Source organism: Mytilus trossulus, chromosome 9 (genome assembly GCF_036588685.1).
Source record: "Mytilus trossulus isolate FHL-02 chromosome 9, PNRI_Mtr1.1.1.hap1, whole genome shotgun sequence".
NCBI lineage: Eukaryota > Metazoa > Mollusca > Bivalvia > Mytilida > Mytilidae > Mytilus > Mytilus trossulus.
Window position 1 is genome coordinate 4,751,208 of NC_086381.1, and position 25,530 is coordinate 4,776,737.

A 25,530-nucleotide genomic window follows, 5' to 3' on the forward strand; every position below is an offset into this window, starting at 1 on the left:
ATGATTCTTATTATATTATGTAACCAATTAAACAATTAAAAATAATGAGTCAGAAATTCTAATATATGGGGGGAAATATGTTGAAGTGCTTTAAACTACACTTTTTTGTTAAATGTAATAGCTTGTAGAAGTTTTAAAAGCCATAACCAAAAGTCTAGTAATAAGACTGATTGAAGGTTGCCTTTTTCATGCTCTTGACTACTGGTATATCATAGTGGTCGGTTCATGTTGTGGAGGTCAAAGTAGATACTGGTAATCTGATAATTCTGAATTTGTTGAGAATGAGGTTTAATTGATTATTCTGTCTAAAATCAAGACATAACCAGTTATCTTGTGCTGTACTTATATTCTGTTTTGTGCTGCGTTGGTGTTTTTTTAACAATATAACTTTATTTATGCAAAGCATGAAATGTTATTTGCATAAATATGTTTATCGTGTCAAGAATACAAAGTTAATTGTTTTTAATTATCATACTGGGAATTCAAATTAATTACCGGAAACTTAATCCCAAAATTCTATGTAAATTGTTTTGTAAATAAACACAAGATTGGTGACTGATTTAAAAAAGATGGAACAAATTAAAAAATAATGACAAAAATGTCAATCGATCAAACTATACAAATGACCGCTGAATGTAAAGATCAATTAATAATAAAAATGTTACTCAATAATTCCATATCAGTTCTGTACTTAATTTTTTCCTTCTGAAGGAATGGTATTTATTATCTTTCAGACTTGATTTTGTTAACATTATTTCAAACCACAACTCATATTGAGTTATCCCCCTTTTATTAATACTTTTAAAAGGTAATTACTCTTAAGAATTTAAAATATTTTAACATTTAAGAACGTCAATTTGTCAAATTCAGCATTAATAATTCAAACACATAAAATTGTAAATGACATTTTGACAAATACTGCCCATTAAAATAAGTTTTTGTGATCTAAAAGTGTGAAGATGTATGTTGAAAAGTATGACATATTTATACATGGTAATAACAATGTATTTGAGAGTTAAAAACAGGTACATTTAGATTCATTAGATAGCTCTCACAGCCGTGACACATAACAATGAGTACTTTACCATTTGTTTCTAATAACTGTACATCATTTTTGATTCATTATTACACACTATTGTTTTTTAATGTTGTTTGTAAAACATTAATATCTTTAAATGCTTTCTTGGGACAATTTTTAGGTGTAAATTTTTTTTTGAACTTCTCAATATCTGTAACAACTTTTGAAGGAGTACTAAGAAAATATAGAACAACCATACATCATGTCTCAAAATACTTTTTTTTTGTACAACACCAATATGTGAATTTTGAAACACATTTTGTATGATCATTGCATTTAAAATGCACCAAAAGAAAACTTAACAGGTAATCACTGTATATCACGGTCCTGCAGTACAAAGTTCAATATCTAAGGTTTTTATTGAAGAAGCTAAATGTTTTTGTCGATAACAAGTGGGGGGGGGGGGGTAATCCTCCAGCTGTTATGGCTTTGGTTGCTATGCTCAATGCATGGTGTCTGTGAATTAATTATGTCTACTCATGATCTCCTTGTTTATGTATGTCTTAATTTTATGTGGGTTAAACTCCTTTTTGATTAGTACAGACAGACAAGACCATAATTAAACAATTTCCAAGGAAACTGTTACTGTAATAATTATATAAGCTCTTCCATTAAAAATACCATGATTTTTGCTAATATTAATCCATGTGACGTTATAAACTGATATACATTGCTGGCCTACTGTAAAGATGTCCAATTACATTCAATTAGAAGAATAAATTATGATCTAAACTGGGTAAATGTGGCATGTTTAATGTTTTTATAATTTTGTCTTGCTCTGATATTGACCTTATAGTGAAGGTCAAATTTCAGTATAAAACTGACCATCATTAGTACATGTGACCTCAGGGTAGAAACTGACTAACAAATAATTACATCTCTTACATTCACACTTTATTACAATAAATGACATTAAATACAACCCTCTACTTTAACAATCTCTATCTTTCATCTCAATATCTTTGTTTCTATAAAATATCCAAAACAACTAACACAAATTAGTTGTTACATTTGGCTATTATAGGTATTTCTTTTTCCCACAACCGTAGCTAAAACATCTAAATTTCGATCACCTTTATTTAAAACACTGTTTTGGTTATTATATATCCTGTGCACTACATACATTTTTAAATTTGCAAAGTAAAATAAAATATTGTTTGATACATTTTTTACTGTCACTAAGAAACCTGGAATCTTTACTTTGTGATGAATTTATATAAGGGAACTAACTCTGATTTATGTAAGGGAACTAACTCTGTGTTATATAAAAAAGCATTCTCTTTCTTTCATTGACAGACAGACATTGACAGATAGTCCTAAAGTTTTTCGTTTAAAAGAATCATAAAATGTACTGGTATGGTATATTAGGAAGAAGTAATTTATACTTTTTACTAATCTTTTCCTCAAAAAAAATTTTGAATACAAGGGAATTAACTCTAATCTTTTGATTGTAGTTTTTGTATACAAGACAAGGGAATTAACTCTAATCTTTTGATTGTAGTTTTTGTATACAAGGGAATAAACTCTAACCGTCTTCTACACTGAATCTCATACAAAAAACAGGGATAATTCAAAAATAAGGGGTTCCCAACTAACGCAAAATAAAACATAAGAAAATCAAGCCTTACTTTTTAACAAATGAATTTCAAAATAGGAAATGAATGAACAAAGGAGGAATGACCATCAAAATCTCCTTGAAGGGAAATAAAAAAAATCCCTTCCTATCATGTTGTATTAAAAAAAAACTTGTAGCTTTTCTATCAAATCCTCTTTTCAGAAAGAAAGCTTTAGTTTTTTCCTCAAGTGAATATATTTGTCAAGAATAAACTCTTACCCTTTCGACCAAATCCTCCACCAAGAAAACTGGAATGTCTTGTAATGCCAATACTTCTTCCTGAAAAAGATAAAAAATACTGTTCATAATAAATTGCCAATGATATAACTCTCGTTAATATTATTTTATAATGCCTATATGTTAACAGAACTATGAGGTATAATCTAAATAGGTGAATAAAAGTAAATGAGAGGGGTATATGTCAATAAGAGTTTTGTCAGGAATCTGATGTTCAGTGGTTGTCCTCTGTTGGGTCAAATCACAGAAAGTTCTTCCTGTATTATTGAATGCTATCCTTCTGTGTTAATAATACTAACTTGGTGTAAATAAGAATCACACATTCAGGCTAACATGTTCAAGGTGTATCTATTCAAAATTTGTCTAAGGGTCAACATTTTCAAGAATTGCAAAACTAAATTGATAGTTTTCATTATAAAACTGATGTGCATATACTTTTTTTATAAAGAAAACTCTTTAATTTGTCAACATCTAGAAGAAATTTACTCTTTTTTAATTGCTTGCTTCCAGGAAGCATTTCGCAGACAAATTATAATTTTCCGTATTCTGTAATAAAGTGACATTAGCGTGACCTTTCTCGTAAAAAACATGTGAGTGCAATATGCAATATGCATAGATCTGTCATTAAAACAAACAATGATCTGATTTCACATGTTAAACATGTGCTCAATATCCATGCTTCTTTGTTGATGGTTTATTTTAAGGTGATTAATCATTAAACTACGGCTTCAAGACAAGACAATTAAGTAATCTTTCATTTTTTGGACTAAATAACAGACAGAGAGAAAAAAAAATTGACGATTATACGATGTATTTGCGTAAAAAATGATAAAATTGTGCACAGAAGACTATAAGTTTATGATATATATATGCATTGGTTCAAGAATTAGATAAACAGCATTTTTCACCAGTCACTCTTTCATATGACTTTAGCTGAAAATGCTGCTGAAATACAATAATGCAGCATGCAATTTGAATGGTCATGGATGGATGGTTGGATGGACAAATTCTATTGGGTTAAATATGGTAAATGATTTATGTATCAAAACAACCCAATACACTGTCATTTGCTGTATCAATCTCCATTGAAGAGGATCATTACCTGATCAGACATCAAAGGAATCTACCTGAGGATGATTGACAGGTGTAATTAACTAATTTTTACACCTGATTGATCATGGAGTTTTAGTAAGGTTTTCTGTACAGAGATAAGACTAAAACTATATAACACTACTTTCAAAAATTTCATTAACAAAACAAAAATATTAACAGACTTTTGTTGGTTCTTCTGTCTAACTCTTAGTTTTATTACACAATATTAACTTGCCTATTCTTAAATACTGTTCCTTGATGAAATGTCTTATTGATATGTTAGGTGTCCCACTACTACCCTTCCCTATTACATCAGTTCTAGTTGACCCCACCCAAAGCCTCACCCAAAACAACATAGATTCAATTGACTCAATCTAACACCACAATCGGTTCCCTAAATATTCGATCAATCCTGTCCTATGATAAGCTGGAAGACTTTCCCACTCTGTTGTGGTTAGTGTGGTTAATGTTCATTCATTTAAATCAATTGTTTACTAAATAAACATATTTTCTTAAAAATAATAACAGTCAGGGTCATATTCTTATTTGTAAAAATAATGAGATATTGTATAAATGGTTTAATATCTCAATAACCATTATAAAGATAAGTAGTAAATAGGTTTTTATAAAAAGTAAACAAAGTACCAGGAAAGAAAAGCTGACAGTGATTGGTATAACTGAAAATTTTAATATATAATTATTATTACAGTAAAATCTGATTAAACTGAACTCATCAGATCTGAAAACTTTCTTCGGGTTAGACAGTTGAACAGTCAAATTCCACAAATTTAAGTATGAAATAATTTATCACTAAAAGTGCTGATAGGAAAGTTCAGGGTTGCGTTCAATATCGTAGCGTCTACATAGTGCTACATAGATTTATGACTACTGAAAGTGTAGCTAGCCTTAAGCTGCTACATAGAGCAGCTAGGATATTGAAAACTGTTTCCTATTACCATGGTGTAGATTTCCGACAGGTTTCACTGTTGTATTGATACTGTATACAGGAATGTCTGTGACTGAACTCTATACCAGGGTATCAAACAGATTTATCTAATGAACCATGTGTAAAAATAAAGTTTATTTAATAAAATTTTAATTACTTATTGTTTGCTTCATTATCTGGTACCTGGAGGAGACAGAACAGTGGTTATTATTTTTCTGGTACCTGGCTCATAGACAGACCTGGCTATTATTGTTTATTTTGCTTACTCATGATGTTGTGTAACATCTGGTCAAACTCAAGTCAGTCGATAATTCGATACAAAACACTTGATATTTAAATAAAATATAATGGGAAGTAAGAAAACAGAATATTGATTGATTAAATTGTGGAATATAATAAAATTGTATCAGTTAAAAGTTCTACAGAACTTATCTGACATGTAGTCTATAATGTACTGATTTTAAATAAAACTTCTATTTTTTGTCTACTACCCTGTGTCTTATTATACAAGCTAATTATTATAAGAAGTTAAGTCAAGGTCATGACACCTTTAATCAAGGGTAATAACTTAATTTTGCCATTGTCAAAAGGTCATTTCCTTGAAGCCTGACTCTCAAACATTTTATTTTAATCTCATTGCAACATGAAATGTTAAAACTTTTGGTGCTGTAGAGCATTTGATATAAAATAAGATATTGCATCCAATACATTATTGTTTAGTGGCATCCAATACATTATTGTTTAGTGGCATCCAATACATTATTGTTTAGTGGCATCCAATACATTATTGTTTAGTGGCATCCAATACATTATTGTTTAGTGGCATCCAATACATTATTGTTTAGTGGCCAACTGAAGCCCACATCCAATACATTATTGTTTAGTGGCCAACTGAAGCCCACATCCAATACATTATTGTTTAGTGGCCAACTGAAGCCCACATCCAATACATTATTGTTTAGTGGCCAACTGAAGCCCACATCCAATACATTATTGTTTAGTGGCCAACTGAAGCCCACATCCAATACATTATTGTTTAGTGGCCAACTGAAGCCCACCTCCAGGTGTTTGATTTTCTGGCCGCGTTGAGGACCTATTGTTGGCTTTGGGCTGTTTAATTCTCTGCTATTTGGATGGGTTTTTGTCTCTTTGACACATTCTCTGTAAAAAGTCATTGTGCTCTGTCATAGGGTAGAGGCGATCTAAAATTCAAGATCTTGTCTTAGCCCTCAAATGACTATAATAACTATTGAGTAAAACTGCAAAAATCCAAAAAATCTTGACTATTTGTCTCAGTCATAATGATAAATGGTATACTGCTCAACCCACACCTCATGTGATATTCATGCAGGAAGTGCATCTTGTAATATATAAGTGATGGCATTAAATCACCTGTTGGGCATTGCATGTACAATGTATATAAAAGGAGAAATGGCTAATTTCATATTTATATAATGATTGACAAAGAGACAACTAACCACCAAAACATAATGCAGAGATGTTCTCTAATTCATTAAGCCTAAATATTTCTGTAAATTCCAAATGTTTGCCGCCAAAAAATATGACATTTAATCAAAACTATATGATGTAACAATCAGATAATTGTGTCATCAGGAATTAGCTAATATTTACATAATAGATACGGATCCATGCAGGCTTAAGAAAACAATAAGCAAAGTTTAAAATGAGAAAAATTAAAATTCTATGCATCAACTATATATGTAGCCCCCATAAGGGGTTTGGACTCCTGACCCTCCCCTCAAAACCAACCTTTGCATAAGTTGATCTCTTCTTTAAGAAGAATTTGCTGGGCCAAATTAGCCATTAAATATACTTGCTTCTTTAGAACATAATTACCTAGAAAATTTTAATAATCCTCATATAGGCTTGAACAGCTTATTTTTTTATTCAAAATAAAACTTAAGATATTTTTAAGGTATCCTAAGTGTGCTTAAATTCCTTACAGTTTTAGGAAGTTTGCAGATGTGACATATTTCTTGGATTCACATGAAAGATATGTTAATTGGTTTATATATTTAGATTTATATCATATGTTTAATATATACTTATACAAGTAATCAAAAGATGATAACTGCAAAAACAATATAAGTAAATGATAATTAAACCTCCCCCTTTTTGTGTGTCTCACAATAAAAGTAACAAACATACCTCTTCTTGGAGCAGAGACTGGTAAATTTTGTCCTAAATTGAATGTGACAGAACGTTTTACACCTTTGAATATTCTTAACCGATTCTGTTTCATGCTGGGAGAATGGTGTAAGTCGGTTAACCTGCTCTCGTCTCTCAAACGCTGCATTTTGATTTTCCAATTTTTTCCAATTATTTGACATCTAATAAAATTCCTTTTTTTTTTTAATCACACCAAATTCTGAGTTTAAATTTTTTTCAAAATCCTCAATCTTCAAAAATAATTATTTCTGAAATTTTAAATCTTATATATCCAAATTTTACACTTATATCCACTTCTCACACCAAAAATGTCTGATGCTATCAATGTTCTCCACCTATTTGGTATTAATACTATAGATACTCCATCTCCCCATTAAAGGCACTCTTAGTCTCTTACAGTCTCCAGTCACATTAAAATTCCACAATGTAAACAGATACTTTTATCAATGAAATAATTAAATCCCTGGTAAGAATGTCTTTGTTTAGAAATGTACTCACTTTGTTAAAGGTTCGTTTACCTTTAGGTGTCAAAAATCACTTGATCAAGTAATGATGTATTAATTATTGTCACCTCTCGAAATCACTCACTTAAAACCAAATATTAGTATTACTTATAACATTAAAATAATTTCCCCCCTATTATCCTCCTGGAAAAAGTCTATTAATTATAATTTCAAAGATGCCAACTGTGAATTATCCTTTAATATTAAGCTCCATCATTTCACAAAATTGATACAGGACTCATAAATTCACAAAATCATTTTCAATAAATATTTTCTCACTTTACAATTATTTTAAATGTAAACGATAATATTCCCAATTTTTCACAGTATATTATACGTTTGTGAAGTCCTTTGTTATAACTTATATAACGTGTAAGTATTGGAAGACTATATTCAGATGTTTACTTCCATATGTTACCACAGGAATGTAACGTTAGTCATATTTGGTATTAAAAAAACACTATTTTTTACCATTTTTAATTAAGTTCCGGTTGCCAATAAATTCAGTATCAGTAGCAAAAATCACATTAAACTATGTAAATAAAGTAACAATAAGTTTGCTAAGGTTAAACGTCACAAACTTTAATAGCTTTTTCCTTTTTCTATCCTGACTGAAATTTTTTGTTAAAAGACATAAAGGGTAATTTCTATACACTATGTTAAATTGAAATTGCCATCTCAGCCTCCGTGTCAAGATTTAATCATACAAATAGTTTCATGGTAGTGCCCATGCATACCTGTAGGTAATTACTCCAGGTAGATAGAACCTATTGTATGCTGAATCACATGTCCAAAGTCAAATGGTCATTCCATACCAATATACTTAAGTCAGAAAATCAGAATGACCGTGTATATTTTGGCTCACCTGGTGTTGAAAAAAAAACCAGCAATAAAACCCCCTCATCTTTTGCATTAAAAAAATGGCATTGTTTTGAAATTGATAAAAATAAATTTAGCAAGTTCTCATTTGCAAATTAATATCCCCATGTGTGTCGCGGCGGCGGAGTGGCCCTTTTAAAATTCCCAAAATTTACTTTACTGTTAAAGAGAAATGATCTGAAAAAAAAATGTATTAGGGTCCCAGCTGATTCCCATTTCAATATCCCCTGGCCCTTTATAATTCCCAGATCTTGCTTTACTGTTAAAGAGAAGCCCAAAAAAAAGGTGACAGGGTCCCTGTTGATTCCTTTTCAATATCCCCTGGCTCTTTAAAAATTCAAGTTCTGTCATAACTTATTAAGCATACAGAATTTTGACCTTTCATTATAATTCTTTGCTGATTTTTTCTGAATACAAAAATACAATGTATGTCTGACTGGAATACTATAGATACAAGGGGTTATTATAAACGACCAGTGATTACATGTAGCTCTCAAATTCCTTTAAACCAGGTGAGCTAATAGGTTTCACCTGACTTTTACCTCATATATATATCTAAAATGAAAATAAAAATTTCATTTCCCATTTGTTAAAAACTAAAATGCGGAGGTCAAACTTTTAAATATTTTGGGCCCTTGGCTATTTGTAACAAAGACACAGCTCATTTAAATAAGCTTTAATTACATTTTAATAGATTTTCCATTAGATCACCACCCCTGGCTACTTGACAAGGAAAAGTATCTAAATATTTACCTATTATACCATATAATTAGGGCCTAGACTAATCTATCACTCTTAATTCATTCTTATTCATCGTATGTCAATACACAATACATATCATCAATTATTTGGTAAGAATGTCACAATGATTTAAAGAAATCGTCATGGAAATACTATTTTATTATTACATATAACATGTAATACATCAGAAAAGGATTCCATCAGTTAAATTCACAACATGAGCATCAACAAGATAAACCTGCAAACCCTACAATTAGTACACCATGCAATCATCAAAATTCTACAAAAAGGGGGATGACTCTCGTGAATGAGGGATCATTGTCATATACTGAATAGAAATTTAAACATAAATGAGGGTTGTTCTGTTAAGTTTCATTGTCACTCAATTATTTTTTATTTGTTAATTTTTTTTTAGGAATGGGGGTCTCAACCATAGGACACTATACACTTCCCCTCCTAGATCAGCCATTTTATGAAGGGACCATGACATAGAGATAAAAATAGATGGCTCTCTGTGATTGGTTGTTATATCTTTTATATATTTTTCTTCTGGAAAGCATTATGAATGAAGTTTCATGCAAGTACAAATTTGTCCTTAAATGTATTGTATGAAGGGCCGGAAATATTTTTTTTATGTTGCTCAAAATTAGGGAAAATTTTCTGCAAAATCGTCAGGTGTCGTGAATAACACCAAAATTCACCAAGAAAAGCCATGGGACCATATACATTTGAGTGCGGTAAAATCACAAATAGATATTGAGCTTCAATTAGACAACAACAGATTTTCCATCATTAGTTTTTTAAGGAGATAATTGCTAAAAATAGCATTGCCGTCAACCCATTTAGTACTTTATATCCTTATATTACTGTCACTTTAAATGTAGGTCTTTCCTAAAAATACATCAATCTAATGGAATATTACACTACTGAACACAATCAACAAACATCAATAAATCAGGACACCAAGGACATGTATGCCTGCCGAAAATATCTTAAAGTTAAAACATGAGGTACAATACTTCCAAAAGTCTACCCAGAGAGATGTCAACTCTGCTATGCACAGGATGCAAAAATTATCTGAATATATAAAATACAACATTTTCAATATACCTGAAGTATTGATCTGATGTTAACAGCTGTTTGTCTGACAAGCAACATATTTCAGTGTGTAGTTTTATAAGTAATGTTTTCTTAGTAATTTGCAGGGTTTGGCAGAATAAATACTGCTAATTTAGAATTTAAGGCGTATATTTATCAAGCTTTAGTAGAAAACTGTAAGGCGATTTAACTGTACATTGTTGTTGTATGAATAAAAGGAGACGTAGAACACATTTCAATTAGACAGCAAACAAACAATAATAATCACCAGAAGACATCTAGAGGTTTTTAGCAATAGACAGGTGTATATATACATTATGCAAAGCCCTAAATTATCCCAATTCTAAACTAGTTGTGAATGAAATTACAGGAACTATCATATATATATCATTCAATTCTATATTCTCTAAATGACAAAAAAGCATGAAGATATTACAGTTTACTGACATTGGGCCATGAAAACTACTGACAAGGTGGCTTACTTGTGAAGGGTGCTTGGACATGTGATTGGGTTTAAAGTGTTTTCATTGAGATCTCAACCCTCCCTCTTTTCTGTCTCTCAACAAACTAATACTAAGAATATACTTTTCTAACATACACCAGGATGTTATTAAATGTAATTGGGTATCCTGCTTTTACCATGCTTTACCATAGAACATGGTAATAACAACAGACTCCACCAGAGACCAAACAATTGATTTTTTTTAAATTTCTTTATTGCAAAACTAAAAGGTGAATGTTCATCTAGGGAATAAGACAAAGCATGTGTGTGAATTGGACATCCTATTGACAGTCCACTGGGACTATAATAGCCCTTAAATATTGAACATTAAAATAATACTTAAATCTGGTAAAAAAATGAAGAATTGTCTTACAAGAAGATAATCAGCATTTTTTTCCTTTCAGAAATAAATGAGAACATTTTACATGCCTACAAGCCTACAAAAAGACCCACACATTACAATTTTGACTTTTGTACAGTCTTACTGCACATTTATGCCACCAAAAACTAATGTCTTCAGTAAACTTGTCACATAATTGTCAATTATTGTCTCTGTGTGTGGGATACATGTACATGTACTAACTCCCTTGTCACAGTGATGTTTACATATGTAGCTAACATGTTTGTGTTGGTCAGATTCCGTCAAAGTTGACACCTTTAATTGTTTTAATAACAGATAAATTGTGTGTCCTTGTTTTCTAAGCTGGTGAACCTATACAAAAACATAGTGGTAAACAATGTATCTTATTTTTCTTTGAAAAATTAAAAGACAATAACTTTTTTTTCAGTATTTATTTTTTCATCTTCATCTTTTATGGACTAAAATGGTAGAAAAATTCTGAGCAACATTTAGACAGAATACTGTTCTTTAACTTTTATCCTTTTCAAAAACTTTCTTATATCCTGTCTTTTTTCTTCCCTAATCATACAGTAATTATAACAAACAAAATACCAATCCTCCTTTGATAATGATCAGTTTAATATTTATTTAAAATATCATAGTTATATAGTTATGAACTTAAACAGGTCTTACACACCCTACATGAATCAGAGAAGAAAATAACTGCATATCTAATCTTAAGTCTCTTACAAAATTTAATTAGTTTGTTACATATTTTTATTCTGGCAAGGTTATCATATGCCAAAATGGGAGATAACTCTAAAAGATAAAATAGAATGTTCACCAAAATTTCAAAAAATTTGGAAAACAAAATAAAACATCTGATAGAATGTTTTTCATACAGATTTACAGGATAAGCTATTGAGAGATAAGAATTTAATTGAGATTTACCATCTTACAATTCTTTACCTTTCAGTTTGCATTTTGTTGAAGTATCTAAAAGCAGATCTACATAAACATAGAGTTGTAAACTGCTATAGCACTTAGTCCTGAGTAGAATTTGATATATTGGCAATGATAACACATCTTCTTATTTATATACCGACACCACACAGCAGTAAAAACAGATATAAACAAGGAAACATGGACATAACGTCCCACAACATTTCTAGGAAAACATGGACCATTTATTTTTACCCTCATAACCACAATAGGATCAATGAGGTTTCTAAACAATTCTGTGATGACTTGGACCATTTTAACCTAAAAGTGTCTCCAAACACTAAATAATCAATGAAATCCTTTTAAAATTCTACAATAACATGGACCCTTGTTAGCTTTTGGTGTCTTCAGTCAATAAGGTCCCTTGACAATTCTGCAATGAACTGGACCCTTGTTAGATTTAAGTGTCTTCGAACAATAAGATCTCTTTAACAACAAGGACCATTGTAACCTATAGGTATCTCCAAACACCTAAGGTGGTATGGATGTCTTTCGCCATCTTGGATGGTAAAAAACAGAGAATCTAAGGTCCAGATTTTCAATCAAGTTAGCAAAATTTGAAGCAGGAATGTAGATAACTAATGGGAATTTATGTTTAAAAGAACATATTTATAAGATTATAACTTATAAATATTAATATTTGTACAAGTGTTCATTAGTTCTGCTTGAATTTCAAATTTTATTTTTTTTTAAATTGGCATTTAAAGGGGGTAACTTGGAAATAGATATTTTTCTAAAGGAATATACATGGCATTTTGCTATTTCGTATTTTAGCCAGAAAAAACGTACAGTGACCCGACCCTATCTTTTCTTTTGATATTCTCAAAGCATTTTAGAAAAGCTATCTTTTCGTATCTTATTTTACAAATCTATTATTTAGTTTAGCTTCTAATCACAAAATGGTGATTTTTCCTGTATAATCCATACAAAATGTGTCATATTGTCACGACCTGTAGCTTAAGAAAATGCATGGTGACCTATCAATTTTATGATATTTTTGTACATATATCAATAGACATGATAGATACTACATTTTGGCAAAGTATGAACAAATTCTATATTTTTTAATTTAGACTCCCATACCACCTTAAGACTCAAAGATATATCCCTTTAAAAATCTACAATAACATGGACCATTGTTACCTTTTAGTGTCTAATGGGTCAATAAGGTCCCTTGACAATTCTAAAATAACTTGGACCATTGTTACCTTTTAGTGTCTTGGGTCAATAAGGTCCCTTTAAAACTCTACAATAACATGGACCATTGTAAGCTTTTAGTGATTTGGGATAATGATATTCCTTGAAAATTCTACAATAACTTGGACTATTGTAAGCTTTATAGTGTTTTGAGTTAATGATATCCCTTGACAATTCTACAATAATGTGGACTTTTCTCGCGACATTGAAGACCTGATGGTGACCTTCTGCTGTTGTTTTTTCTATGGTCTGGTTGTTGTCTCTTTGATACATTCCCCATTTCCATTCTCAATTTTATTCATTTTATAGGCTGTTAGTGTCTTTGGTCAATAAGGTCCCTTGACAATTCTACAATAACTTGGACTGGTGTATTAGCTTTTTGTGTTTTGAGTTAATGATAGGGTCCCTTGACAATTTTACAACACTGTTAGTGTCTTGTGTCAATAATGTCCTTTTACAATTTTACAACACTGTAAGTGTCTTGTGTCAATAATGTCCTTTTACAATTTTACAACACTGTTAGTGTCTTGTGTCAATAATGCCCTTTTACAACTTTACAACACTGTTAATGTCTTGTGTCAATAATGTCCTTTTACAATTTTACAACACTGTTAGTGTCTTGTGTCAATAATGTCCTTTTACAATTTTACAACACTGTTAATTTCTTGTGTCAATAATGTCCTTTTAACAACATGGACCATTGTAAACTTTTAGTGTCTTTGGTCAATAAGGTCCCTTGATAATTCTACAAGTTAGTACAACATGGTTAGTCTTAGGCACAGGGGTCTCTTCCTATATGATTGTATGTGCCGCTTGAATGGATACATTTTTTGACACATCAAATATATCAATGGGTTGCGATTTCACCAAGGTAATATGTCAATGGGTCAATAATTTTCAACTTAGGGTTAGATTTTTGTATAAATACTGTTTTATCGTTTAAAATCAAGTCAAGATATAGCAAATTTGATTTGTGACAAGTGTGGAATATATATGAATGGGTTATGATTTTTCCATCTCAAGACTACAATATATGAATGGGGGGTGTTTTTGAAATCCCCGCTCACTATATAGCACATCTGTAACCAAAAAACTCATGTTGAGACCCCCTAATGATCTTTGGTGAATAAGATGACCCCTCACAATTTTGAACCAAGCTTTCTAATCTTTTAAGCAAAACTCAATGAAGGTCTTAAAAAACTCTACATTTTAACAAGTTCATTGCTTTCTCTGATACCACATACAAAGGTCAAACATAGTTCATTAACAAACCACTAGAAGGGAGATAACTCATAATCCCTACCTGTTATTGTTGAATAATTCCGAGGACACTGTTGCACCTCAGTGTAAGGTCTTATCCAATATTCTGTTGGAATAATATATTCCCAATCAAAACTTGTCATTATGAATAACTAGCTGATACAATTCAAATTGTAAAACATCTCTTTCCTTTATAATAGCATCTCTTTTTCAAATATTATATTTCAGCTTAATATTCTCTACAAGTTTGTTAGATTAATAATCACATAATCAGTGGTCAACATTAAAATCTGTAATAATATTTTCTCCCTCTGTCAAACTATTTTCTTCACATTACTAACAAATCACGCCACATAATTAAGATGTTGTCTGAGAGTTGTTTTTGGCACGCCACAGCGAAGAACGGGTAATATTTTTCTGCGACAAAGTGCCAAAATACTTCCTGCTATGTATATACCTTGTGTCAATAAGTTTCAGATGTAAACGATAAAAAGTAAGTTTGTTAATCACTAAGTAACGATTATTTTGGGAATGATTTTACACATTTTTCTTGTTTCAAGTTATTAATCAGTAGTCCTTCATACTAAAACTAATTATAATGTTTTTTTCGGCTGAAGTGGATTTCTGGTCAATCTTTGTCCTGTTTGTTTCCACAAAAACAAAATCTAATCTAGTAACTTGCTAGAAAGTCAAACAACCAAATTTTTCCTTGATTATTTTCATAAAAAAAGTCATTAAACCAAACTGAAGTAGAAAAACTTGGCACTATCAGCAAATATAATCGAAAAAATATTACTGGTGATTATGTTTATATCAAATGAAGTTATTTTCATCTGCATGATTACTTCTTTTTAGTATTTCAATCCTCCAGTAAAAAAAGATGAGCTTACAACAAGATCTCCAAAATTAGCTTACAATGATGCAGGAAATATCTAAGTCAATAGCTTTCTGATCACACAAGTCCATAGATGTTAGCACCCTCACTGATTCTCAACATAATCTTTGATCATGCCTAGAAATTGATGTTTTAATGGAACACTTAAAAAAATATCTTTTGCAATCATTACATATAATCAACTACTTTCCTGTTATTGAAGTCTTTTCCTTTGAATATTGTAGAATTTTTTCCTGTTATTATTTATATGTTATAAGAAATGGTTTATCCAAAAAATATATCCTGTTTCATTCCACAACAGATTAAAATAATCTAATGTCAAATATTTATCTTCATCATTTCAAGGAAAAAACACAGCAGATGTCAGACAAACTACGATTAAATTTCATAAAAATTCAAATCTTGCACAGATTATGAAGTCAACATGTAAAATGTACTCCTCTGAATGAAATTAAATTTGAAGTGTTGGAAATAAATATAATTCCCAAACCTTGTGATGTAGACAGATAAATGAAAACGAATCTGAAAATATCATCTGAGGTGAAAATAGGAAATATATATATATAAAAAAAAATGCAAATCTTTAGGAAAATGTTTTGTCGCTGAAATTCAAGGAAACAATATCATGTGCATGTCAAATGTAAACCAGAATTTTCAAAAGTTGTACACAAGTCTGTATTCTAGTTGCTCTTTAATTTTTTAAATAAACTAATAAAAAAAATCAAAGTGTCCCCTATTATGGCCTCCCACTTTCACCTGAATTGATACCTATAATCTAATCAATTTTCAATTTCTATTGTAATAGATCAGAGTACAATAGGTAAATGATAGGTAATTTGCTCTGTATCCAAATTGTCAAAATAAATCCAATCATTTATCAACAACATCACCATATCATAGTACATATATATATTGGTACATATATCTTTATATATTTTAATGCCTTTGTATTATACATGCCTAATCCCCAGAGATCAAAGTTTCAATAAATAAAATAAATCATGCACCAAAATTTATTTCTTGAATGATTTATGTTTTTGTATATTAAAACCAGATGCTTCGAAGGGCGTAGCTTTATACGACCGCAGAGGTTGAACCCTGAACAGTTGGGGCAAGTATGGACACAACATTCAAGCTGGATTCAGCTCTAAATTTGGATTGTGATTAAATAGTTGACACAGCATAGGTTTCTGACACAGAATGAACGTGTTCTAATGAACTTAAAATTTTTGTTTTCTCTTAGAGCAATTCACTATGCTGTTCAATATTAATCCTCTCAAAAAAATGTTTGAAGAAATTTTCTATTTATTTATGAAATTTCAAATAAGAAAAATTGAACCCAATTTTTTAATCACATCCCCCTTTCCCTTATTCCAAAACTAATCTCAATTAAAATATTCTAATGGAGTTTGCAACAATAACTACTCATTTAAATACATCATAAAATATTAAGATGTAAAAAAACTGCTTGTTATCACTGAATGGTAAAGATTATTTAAATTTATCAGTTAATAGTAAAAAGTGAATATACATTGTATATTCTATATAACAAAGATTTAAGTTGATTCTGGACAAAGAAAGATAACTCCAATTAAAAAAAAAAAACTTGCAATAAGATATTTCTTGCTTACTATTTTGGACAAAGAAAGATAACTCTAATTAAAAAAAAAATTTGCTATTTCACAATATTGTGAAATTAGATATTTCTTGCCATTGCACAATACTGTGCAATTGAAAAGACTTGCTATTCCACAATACTTAATATAATAATTTTAGATCCTGATTTGGACCAACTTGAAAACTGGGCCCATAATCAAAAATCTAAGTACATGTTTAGATTCAGCATATCAAAGAGGCCCAAGAATTTAATTTTTGTTAAATTCAAACTTAGTTTAATTTTGGACTCTTTGGACCTTAATGTAGGCCAATTTGAAAACGGGACCAAAAATGAAGAATCTACATACACAGTTAGATATGGCATATCAAAGAACCCCATTTATTCAATTTTTTATGAAATCAAAAAAGTTTAATTTTGGACCCCGATTTGGGCCAACTTGAAAACTGGGCCAATTATAAAAAATCTAAGTTCATTTTTAGATTCAGCATATCAAAGAACCCCAAGGATTCAATTTTTGTTAAAATCAAACTAAGTTTAATTTTGGGCCCTTTGGACCTTAATGTAGACCAATTTGAAACGGGACCAAAAGTTAAGAATCTACATACACAGTTAGATTCGGCATATCAAAGAACCCCAATTATTCAATTTTGATGAAATCAAACAAAGTTTAATTTTGGACCCTTTGGGCCCCTTTTTCCTAAACTGATGGGACCAAAACTCCCAAAATCAATACCAACTTTCCTTTTATGGTCATTAACCTTGTGTTTAAATTTCATAGATTTCTATTTACTTATACTAACGTTATGGTGCCAAAACCAAGAAAAATGCTTATTTGGGTCCCTTTTTAGCCCCTAATTCCTAAACTGTTGGGACCTAAACTCCCAAAATCAATACCAATCTTCCTTTTGTGGTCATAAACATTATGTTTAAATTTCATTGATTTCTATTTACTTAAACTAAAGTTATTGTGCGAAAACCCAGAATAATGCTTATTTGGGCCCTTTTTTGGCCCCTAATTCCTAAACTGTTGAAACCAAAACTCTCAAAATCAATCCCAACCTTTCTTTTGTGGTCATCAACCTTGTGTCAAAATTTCATAGATTTCTATTAACTTAAACTAAAGTTATAGTGCGAAAACCAAGAAAATGCTTATTTGGGCCCTTTTTGGCCCCTAATTCCTAAAATGTTGGGACCAGAACTCCCAAAATCAATACCAACCTTCCTTTTATGGTCATAAACCTTGTGTTAAAATTTCATAGATTTCTATTCACTTTTACTAAAGTTAGAGTGCGAAAACTAAAAGTATTCGGACGACGACGACGACGACGACGACGACGACGACGACGACGACGACGACGACGACGACGACGACGACGACGACGTGATAGCAATATACGACGAAATTTTTTTCAAAATTTGCGGTCGTATAAAAATTACTTTCTTCTTGATTTCACTGACATATATTTTATTGAGTGACACTGTATCAATAGAATCCAATAATTCAACAGAACAAGTGTTTATCTAACAAACTTAAAATTATCCAAATTTATTAAACTTGCAGTCAGACATGAGAACAATATTCATTTTATTTAAATCGCAGATGAACATGGGCACATAAAAAGTTTAAAATGTTGATAAATTTCTTATACATCATGGAAGGACAAAGTTTAAGAGGGGGTTTCATAGGAGGATCCAGGGGGGGGGGGTCTGAGGGGCCCGGGTCCCCCATTTGTGGGATAATTTGGTGGTTATATAGGGAATCGATGAAGCATGACTGCAGGACACCCCCCCCCCTTAGGTCAGTCGGCAGGCCCCCCTTATGAAAAGTTCTGGATCCGCCACTGGGTTTACCTAACAAATAAACCTCTCAGTGCAAACATCTGCACAGTTATCTTCATGCAAGTATAACTGATGTGAAATATCATATAACTATAACCCCTATCACTTCTAATACTATCCAGGATGAAATGTCAGATCTAAAGAGAAAAAAAACCATAAATTTTGACATGAGAAAGGTCCAATAATGGATAATATCTTAAGTAAATCAAAACCTTATCAAATTGGTATAATTTCAATTCACCAGTGTTTCTTTAATTCTAATTTGGTAAACCAAAAACATGGCAATACTTGATTTTAATCATTTTAGCTTTTTTTTTATTACAGCAAGGGGAGATAACCAAAATTTTATCTGTGAAATTTTACATCATTAGTGATCCCCATCAGCAGAATTTAGATAATTGGTCCAATTATTGCTGTTGACTAAAATTGAGACTATCCCATACTATGTGTTGGAGTAGTTTCAGACTGAAACGATACTTTTATTATATCTATCACTTTCTATCATTTCTAGTTCACTTTATACATAAACACAGACCTCAGAAGGCAAATGATCAATTTTTTTAACATGCATTTTGAGAAAAATATGTGTCTTAAACATGTTAATGTAGTAACCCTTTCCTCCATGGATTTATTGTTTTACATACTTGATTTTCATAGGATTTTTTCCATAAAAAAATCATCAGGTTTCTAGTATTAATGAATTGCTATAACGAATATTTCATCAATGAAATTACAGTCAGATCTCCCCATGAATATCCTTTCTATAGCAGATTCAAAGTTTATTAAATCTGATAAAGTTTTTTCATTGGTAAGAGGTTTCAAATACACAGGCGTCATTATGGAGGAAAGGGTTATAGAAATTTCTAAAGACACAATTGTCTCAAGATCATGTCTCAAGGTACTGATGAGTCATGCTTACAAATTTTGACTTAAGAAAGGTCCTATAATGGATAATATCTGTAGTAAATCAAACCCTTATCAGATTTGTGGAATATAAATTTTCCTACAGGTATTTTTTAGTTTATTTTGGTAAACATTGGTAAATAAAAAAAATAAAATTGGCATAACTTGATTGATTATTTAAGTTGTTTTATTCAAGCAAGGGGGGACAACCACAATTTGATCTGTAAAATTTTACAACATAATGATTGTCATCAGCAGAATTTATAAAATTGGTCTAATTATTGCTGTTGACCGAAACTGAGACTACTCGGTACTTTGTGTTGTGTGTTATATAGTCTCAGACTGATGCGATACTTTCATTACATCTATAACTTAATATCATTTCTTGTTAACTTTATAGGTATATATAAACAGAGATCTAACAAGGCAGTTAAGACACATCTTGAGACAAATATGTTTTTATAATGTTTATGCCTTAAAGAAATGTCTAAAGATACAATTGTTCAAAGATGTCTCAAGATATAGATAATAACACCACACACCTTATCTTCTGGAATAGAAATAGCACAACCATTTATTGTACTTCATTCAGTTCGAAGAAAAAATCAAATTTTAAATCATTCAATGACAGATCTTAATGCCCAGATCTCCATTTTTTTTAAGTCATTAAAGTTTTACAATAACCCTTAAATAATGTGATGGTGACATCCTCCTTTCTAATATTATTAGCATCAAGTTTTTTGAATACTGTAGAACCCATCCGGCTGCAGATATATATCATGCTTACAATTTTTGGTGTTGATCCTTGTTCTAAAGGTGGCTATTTATTATTTTCCCAAGAAATTTCTTTAAGACATTAACTAACAAAAAGAAAGTTTTTAAAACAGTGCCTTTTTGTTTAAATTCATTGCATCACAATAAACCAAATTTGAATGTTAAAGCCTTTCAGAAATAATGATAAGATCAGGGTTAAACAATTATATAATACAAGCGTTATAGAAATGAATTCCTGATTATAATCAGATTTATTCACCAGACTATACTTCAAATGTTAATATGCACTAGGGAGAATTATACTGATTGTAACCTTCTACATTGAAAATTAACTAGGCCTATCCTTCTAAAGCTTATGATCATTTATAAAGAATAGACTGTTCAACATGATCAAGGACAATCAGTTTTAACATGAGCTAAAAATGTTTGTTTTTTTAAAATAACTCAGACCCTTTCTCTTTAGATTTGACCTATGACCTTTAATAAAATCATTCTCTACTTATTGTTATTAGATTGATGCACACTACATTAGACTAAGCTTTCCAACCCCCCCCTTTTTTTGCCTCCCCCATCACAATAAACATTATAACTCCAATGATGCATTGCATTCCATTCAGCCAACTCTGTGTAATATATTTAGTGATGATAAATGTTGAGTGTGTTTTGACAGTTATACACCACCACTTCTGTTAATCTATCATCTCAGCAAACTAATAATCATTATATGTCTAGTTTGTGAAAATCATTCAATTAATTTCATCATCATGATTATAAAGCAACATAATCATTTCAAAAAATCAGGAATATATAAAAAAGAAGATGTGGTATGATTTCCAATGAGACATCTATCCACAAAAGACCAAAATGACACAAACATTAACAATAATATCTTTTGTTCTTACAGACTGGTCAAGTTGACACATCTTAAACCTTCTAAATGAATAGTGTACCATTGCATTTTGTTGGCATAATATGTGTATATTAGCAAAGCAAGAGTATTGAGTACTTTAATAGTCGGTCTCATTGAGGTCTTAGCGAGATGCAGGATTGCTGATTTTTTGTTAGCAATAATGACACATGAAAGTCAAATTATTGTGCCGTGAAAATGGGAAATGAGGTCTATAGTGGGACAAGGGAAATTACAATAAATGAGAATTGCTTACGCAAATTGTGTAAGAGGGATAAGGGAATCTTACAAAATACTAAACAGGATCTGGGATCAGAACCCCCCCTCCCCAATGAGACCCCGTACCCACTTAATAAATATAAAATTTATTAAAAAATCTAAATAAATTTGTGGTCATCTGAAGTTTCTTGAAGAAAAAAATTATATTATATAAAGTACTTACCATTGCTGTGTATGTGGGTAATTAACAAGAATCTTTAATTAATCTGTAATTAAGTGAGAAGTGAAGATAAGCATGTCTACAATTTACACATGGATTACATATTATGCATCACTACAGTACATTACAGGGATTATTCACCACTTTTAAAACAGTTTATTACAGTGTAACAAATATCATCTGAACCTTTCACACAAACTGATCTTCAATGAACAGCAGCATTATCAATATACTGTAATTATTCATTACTATTTGTGGGTTACTAAAGTATTTCATAGAATTCATAAACAAAAAATTGAAAGCCAGACAAAACAAGTTTCTTTTTCCAACAGTGATCAGAAATTAATGAAAGAGGGACGAAAGATACCAGGACATTCAAACTCATAAATCGAAAATAAACTGACAATGCCATGGCTTATAAACAGCTGGGCCATGAGCGCATGATATGCCCGACGTCTTATGTGGAAATAGTTTCTGAGAAAGTTTTAAGATATAACCATATATATAGTTTTTGAGACACGGCGGGAAACCCCCCACCCTGGTTTTTTTTTTTTTAACAAAAAACAAAATATCACTAAAATAAAACTTTGAATCAAAACCAAAAAGTATACAGATCTTTAGATTAATATAACAAAGAAGTGTGTAAAGTTTGAAGCAATAATCATAAATTATTTTTGAGATACGGCGCGACATGTAAAAAAACAAACTCCCCTGTTAAACAAAATACTCAATAACTCAAAAATAAATTTTGAATCATCACCAAAAAGTATACAGATCTTTAGATCAATATAACAAAGAAGTGGTTAAAGTTTTAGGCAATAATCATAAATTGTTATAGAGATACGGCACAACATGTACAAATTTTGAATCATCATCAAAAAGTATACAGATCTTAAGATTAATACAACAAAGACATGTGTAAAGTTTGTAGCAATAATCATAAATTGATTTTGAGATATGGCGCGACATGTAAAAAAAAACCTCCCCCTTTTTTACAAAATACTCAATAACTCAAAAATGAAATATTGAATCATCACAAAAAGTATACAGATATTAAGATTAATATAACTAAGAAGTGTTTAAAGTTTTAAGCCATAATCAAAAATCGTTTTTGAGATACAGTGCGACATGTGAAAAAAAACACACCCCTGTTTCAGTTACAAAGTGCTGTAAATCAAAAAGTTTAAATCTAATTTTCACCAAAAAGTATACAGATCATTTGACCATCATAAGAAACAACTATATTAAGTTTCATGAAATTTGGATAAGTCGTTCTCAAGTTACAGTGCGACATGTTTACACAGGACAGATGGACAGACAGACAGACAGACGGACGGACGGACATCGGACATGTGTATACCATAATAAGTCCTATCAAAATTTTGAAGGGCGTATAAAAATGAAAAAGACAAACAGACAAACATTAGTACACATGACACAACATAGAAAACTAAAGAATATAGCAACACAAACCCACCAAAAACCAGGGGAGATTTCAGGATATATATATGCATGCATTTTTTTTTAACATTTATTACGATCTAAAATGTATAATCCACAAATAATATTTCCTTCAGTGATGACAGGTTAATTTGCTTTTAATTTTGTTACTGAAGTTTACCTGATTATGACATATGGATAAACAGTCAACACAGAATATGATGCATGTGAAAAAAGGAAAATTTTAATAGAGCAATTTTCATTTTCTTTTATATATGTACCATGAGTTCCTATTTGGCAATCATATTTTCCACAACATTTGATCAATTTATTTGATCTATAAGAGTCAATTACATGTACCACTATTTACCTCCATGTGCATGTTTATTTATTCTTTCATCATGGTGTTTCTCTTCGACACTTGCATTGCATGATGGCCAAATTTTAAGAAAAAGTCTTGTAGTTTAGGTCCCTGCATACAGAAATATATCAGGAAATAATCCATTTGCCAATTACTGATTTGATTCTGTTATTACACACTTTCTAAACAAATTACTTCCCTTTGTCAATCGTCGACTGATTCCATACTGGACAAAATTGGCTTTTGCCAATGCAAAGTATGATGAATTGAAAGTGTTGTATCAGAGGTTTAACTAATTTTTCATAAAAAATAAGTTCTAATGTCAAAAGTATTTAGATTAAAAACAAATTAATTTTATTAAAAGATTTGAAAACCTTAAAGATTACTCACATTACACACAGGTTAATTTGCTCGTCATGCTCGTTCTGCTAGCTCAGGGATCTCTAATTACAGTGATATTAAGATGATAACACAATATTGACTGCTGTACCCCTATTTTTGACATTTTTACTCTTTGAGTATGTTTGTTTTATTCATAAATCGTTGACAATGTAATGGAATTTGATACGACTGTCATACAAGTGAGAGGTTTAGCTAGCTATAAAACCAGGTTCAATCCACCATTTTCTACATTAGAAAATGCCTGTACAAGTCAGGAATATGACAGTTGTTATACGTTCGTTTTATGTGTTTGGACTTTTGATTTTGCCTTTTGATTTTTGATTTTCCTTTTGAATTTTCCTCGGAGTTCAGTATTTTTGTGTTTTTATTTTTTACCATGATTAAAACCTATTAGAGTACATTAAGATAATTATTCAAGAATTTTCTATTTGGACTTTTTTTGGGCCTGATGAAGAAATCCTGAAAAGATTGAGATTCATATTTCAAAGTTCATAAAATTTAATTTCCCATATTTAAAGATAAAAAGATTCATATCATGAACATTTTACTGTAGATTACAAGGTCATACACTATAGATGCTGAAAATGAATGATTATAACATGCAATGTTAAGGTAATGGTTTCAACAGATTTAAAGGTTTCAAGTGCAGAGAATTAATAAAAACTGCATATTCTGATCTGCTCAAATAACTGAAAAAATATGTTTTTGCCCATGATAGAGTATTATGTCCAATAAAGATAAATACATTAAAAATCATTTTTTTTAAAATGCAGGATTACAGATATTTATATATCTACTAAAAAAAATTGAAAATAAATAACCTATACTATCTACAGGTTAAAATGGATATACCACCTGCAAAAAATGCTCCTGTCTAACTTCAAATCAATCATGCCATTTTATCTGTCACGGAAATTTATCACCGGTACCGATTTTACATTTATTTTTAGAAACCGCGGGTAATAATCTCCCCTGTCGTTGCAATGTCAACAATGCACAAATGAAGATTTCGAAATGGATGTACAATCTTTCAAAAAGTAACAGTTGATTAATATTATAATGTGATTAGCTGTCATTAGATAAGTTGTTGGTACGTTTGTTCAACAACGAAACAGACTGTCATGTCGGTAAGCCATTAGAATAAATTGTAGGTTCATATTTGTCTGATTCTTAGCAAACTTTTGACACATTCTGTTCTGTATGCAGGGTATCAGGTTCGTTCGTGCCCAATACACTTTCCACCCGACACGTTCGCACCCCGCATGTTCGCAC

General features: G+C 30.8%; 2 protein-coding genes across 9 annotated transcripts in view; one reads left to right on the plus strand and one right to left on the minus strand.

Annotated features, from left to right (window-relative positions):
• Positions 1 to 25,171, minus strand: part of LOC134685011 (rho family-interacting cell polarization regulator 2-like) — a 90,324-nt gene extending 65,153 nt beyond the window's left edge. For 3 of the 8 annotated variants that reach the window (XR_010101247.1, XR_010101246.1, XM_063544344.1), the window contains exons 1-2: positions 7,138 to 8,005; positions 2,913 to 2,972 (exon numbers count right to left, since the gene is read on the minus strand). Coding sequence is in view for 5 of the 8 variants with exons in the window: in XM_063544344.1 (XP_063400414.1) it covers positions 2,913 to 2,972; positions 7,138 to 7,285 (208 nt within the window). In the remaining 3 variants the exon portion in view is untranslated. Of the gene's footprint in view, positions 1 to 2,912; positions 2,973 to 7,137; positions 8,006 to 14,723; positions 14,839 to 22,058; positions 22,102 to 23,865; positions 23,968 to 25,113 lie in introns of those variants that run through there. The other 5 variants (XM_063544345.1, XM_063544343.1, XM_063544351.1 and 2 more) reach the window with 4 other exon arrangements.
• A 58-nt stretch (positions 25,172 to 25,229) lies between these two features.
• LOC134683614 (uncharacterized) overlaps positions 25,230 to 25,530 on the plus strand; it is a 37,879-nt gene continuing 37,578 nt past the window's right edge. Inside the window, exon 1 of the mRNA XM_063542924.1 lies at positions 25,230 to 25,385. Coding sequence (XP_063398994.1) covers positions 25,380 to 25,385 — 6 coding nt within the window. The 5' untranslated portion in view covers positions 25,230 to 25,379. The remainder of the gene's footprint in view (positions 25,386 to 25,530) is intronic.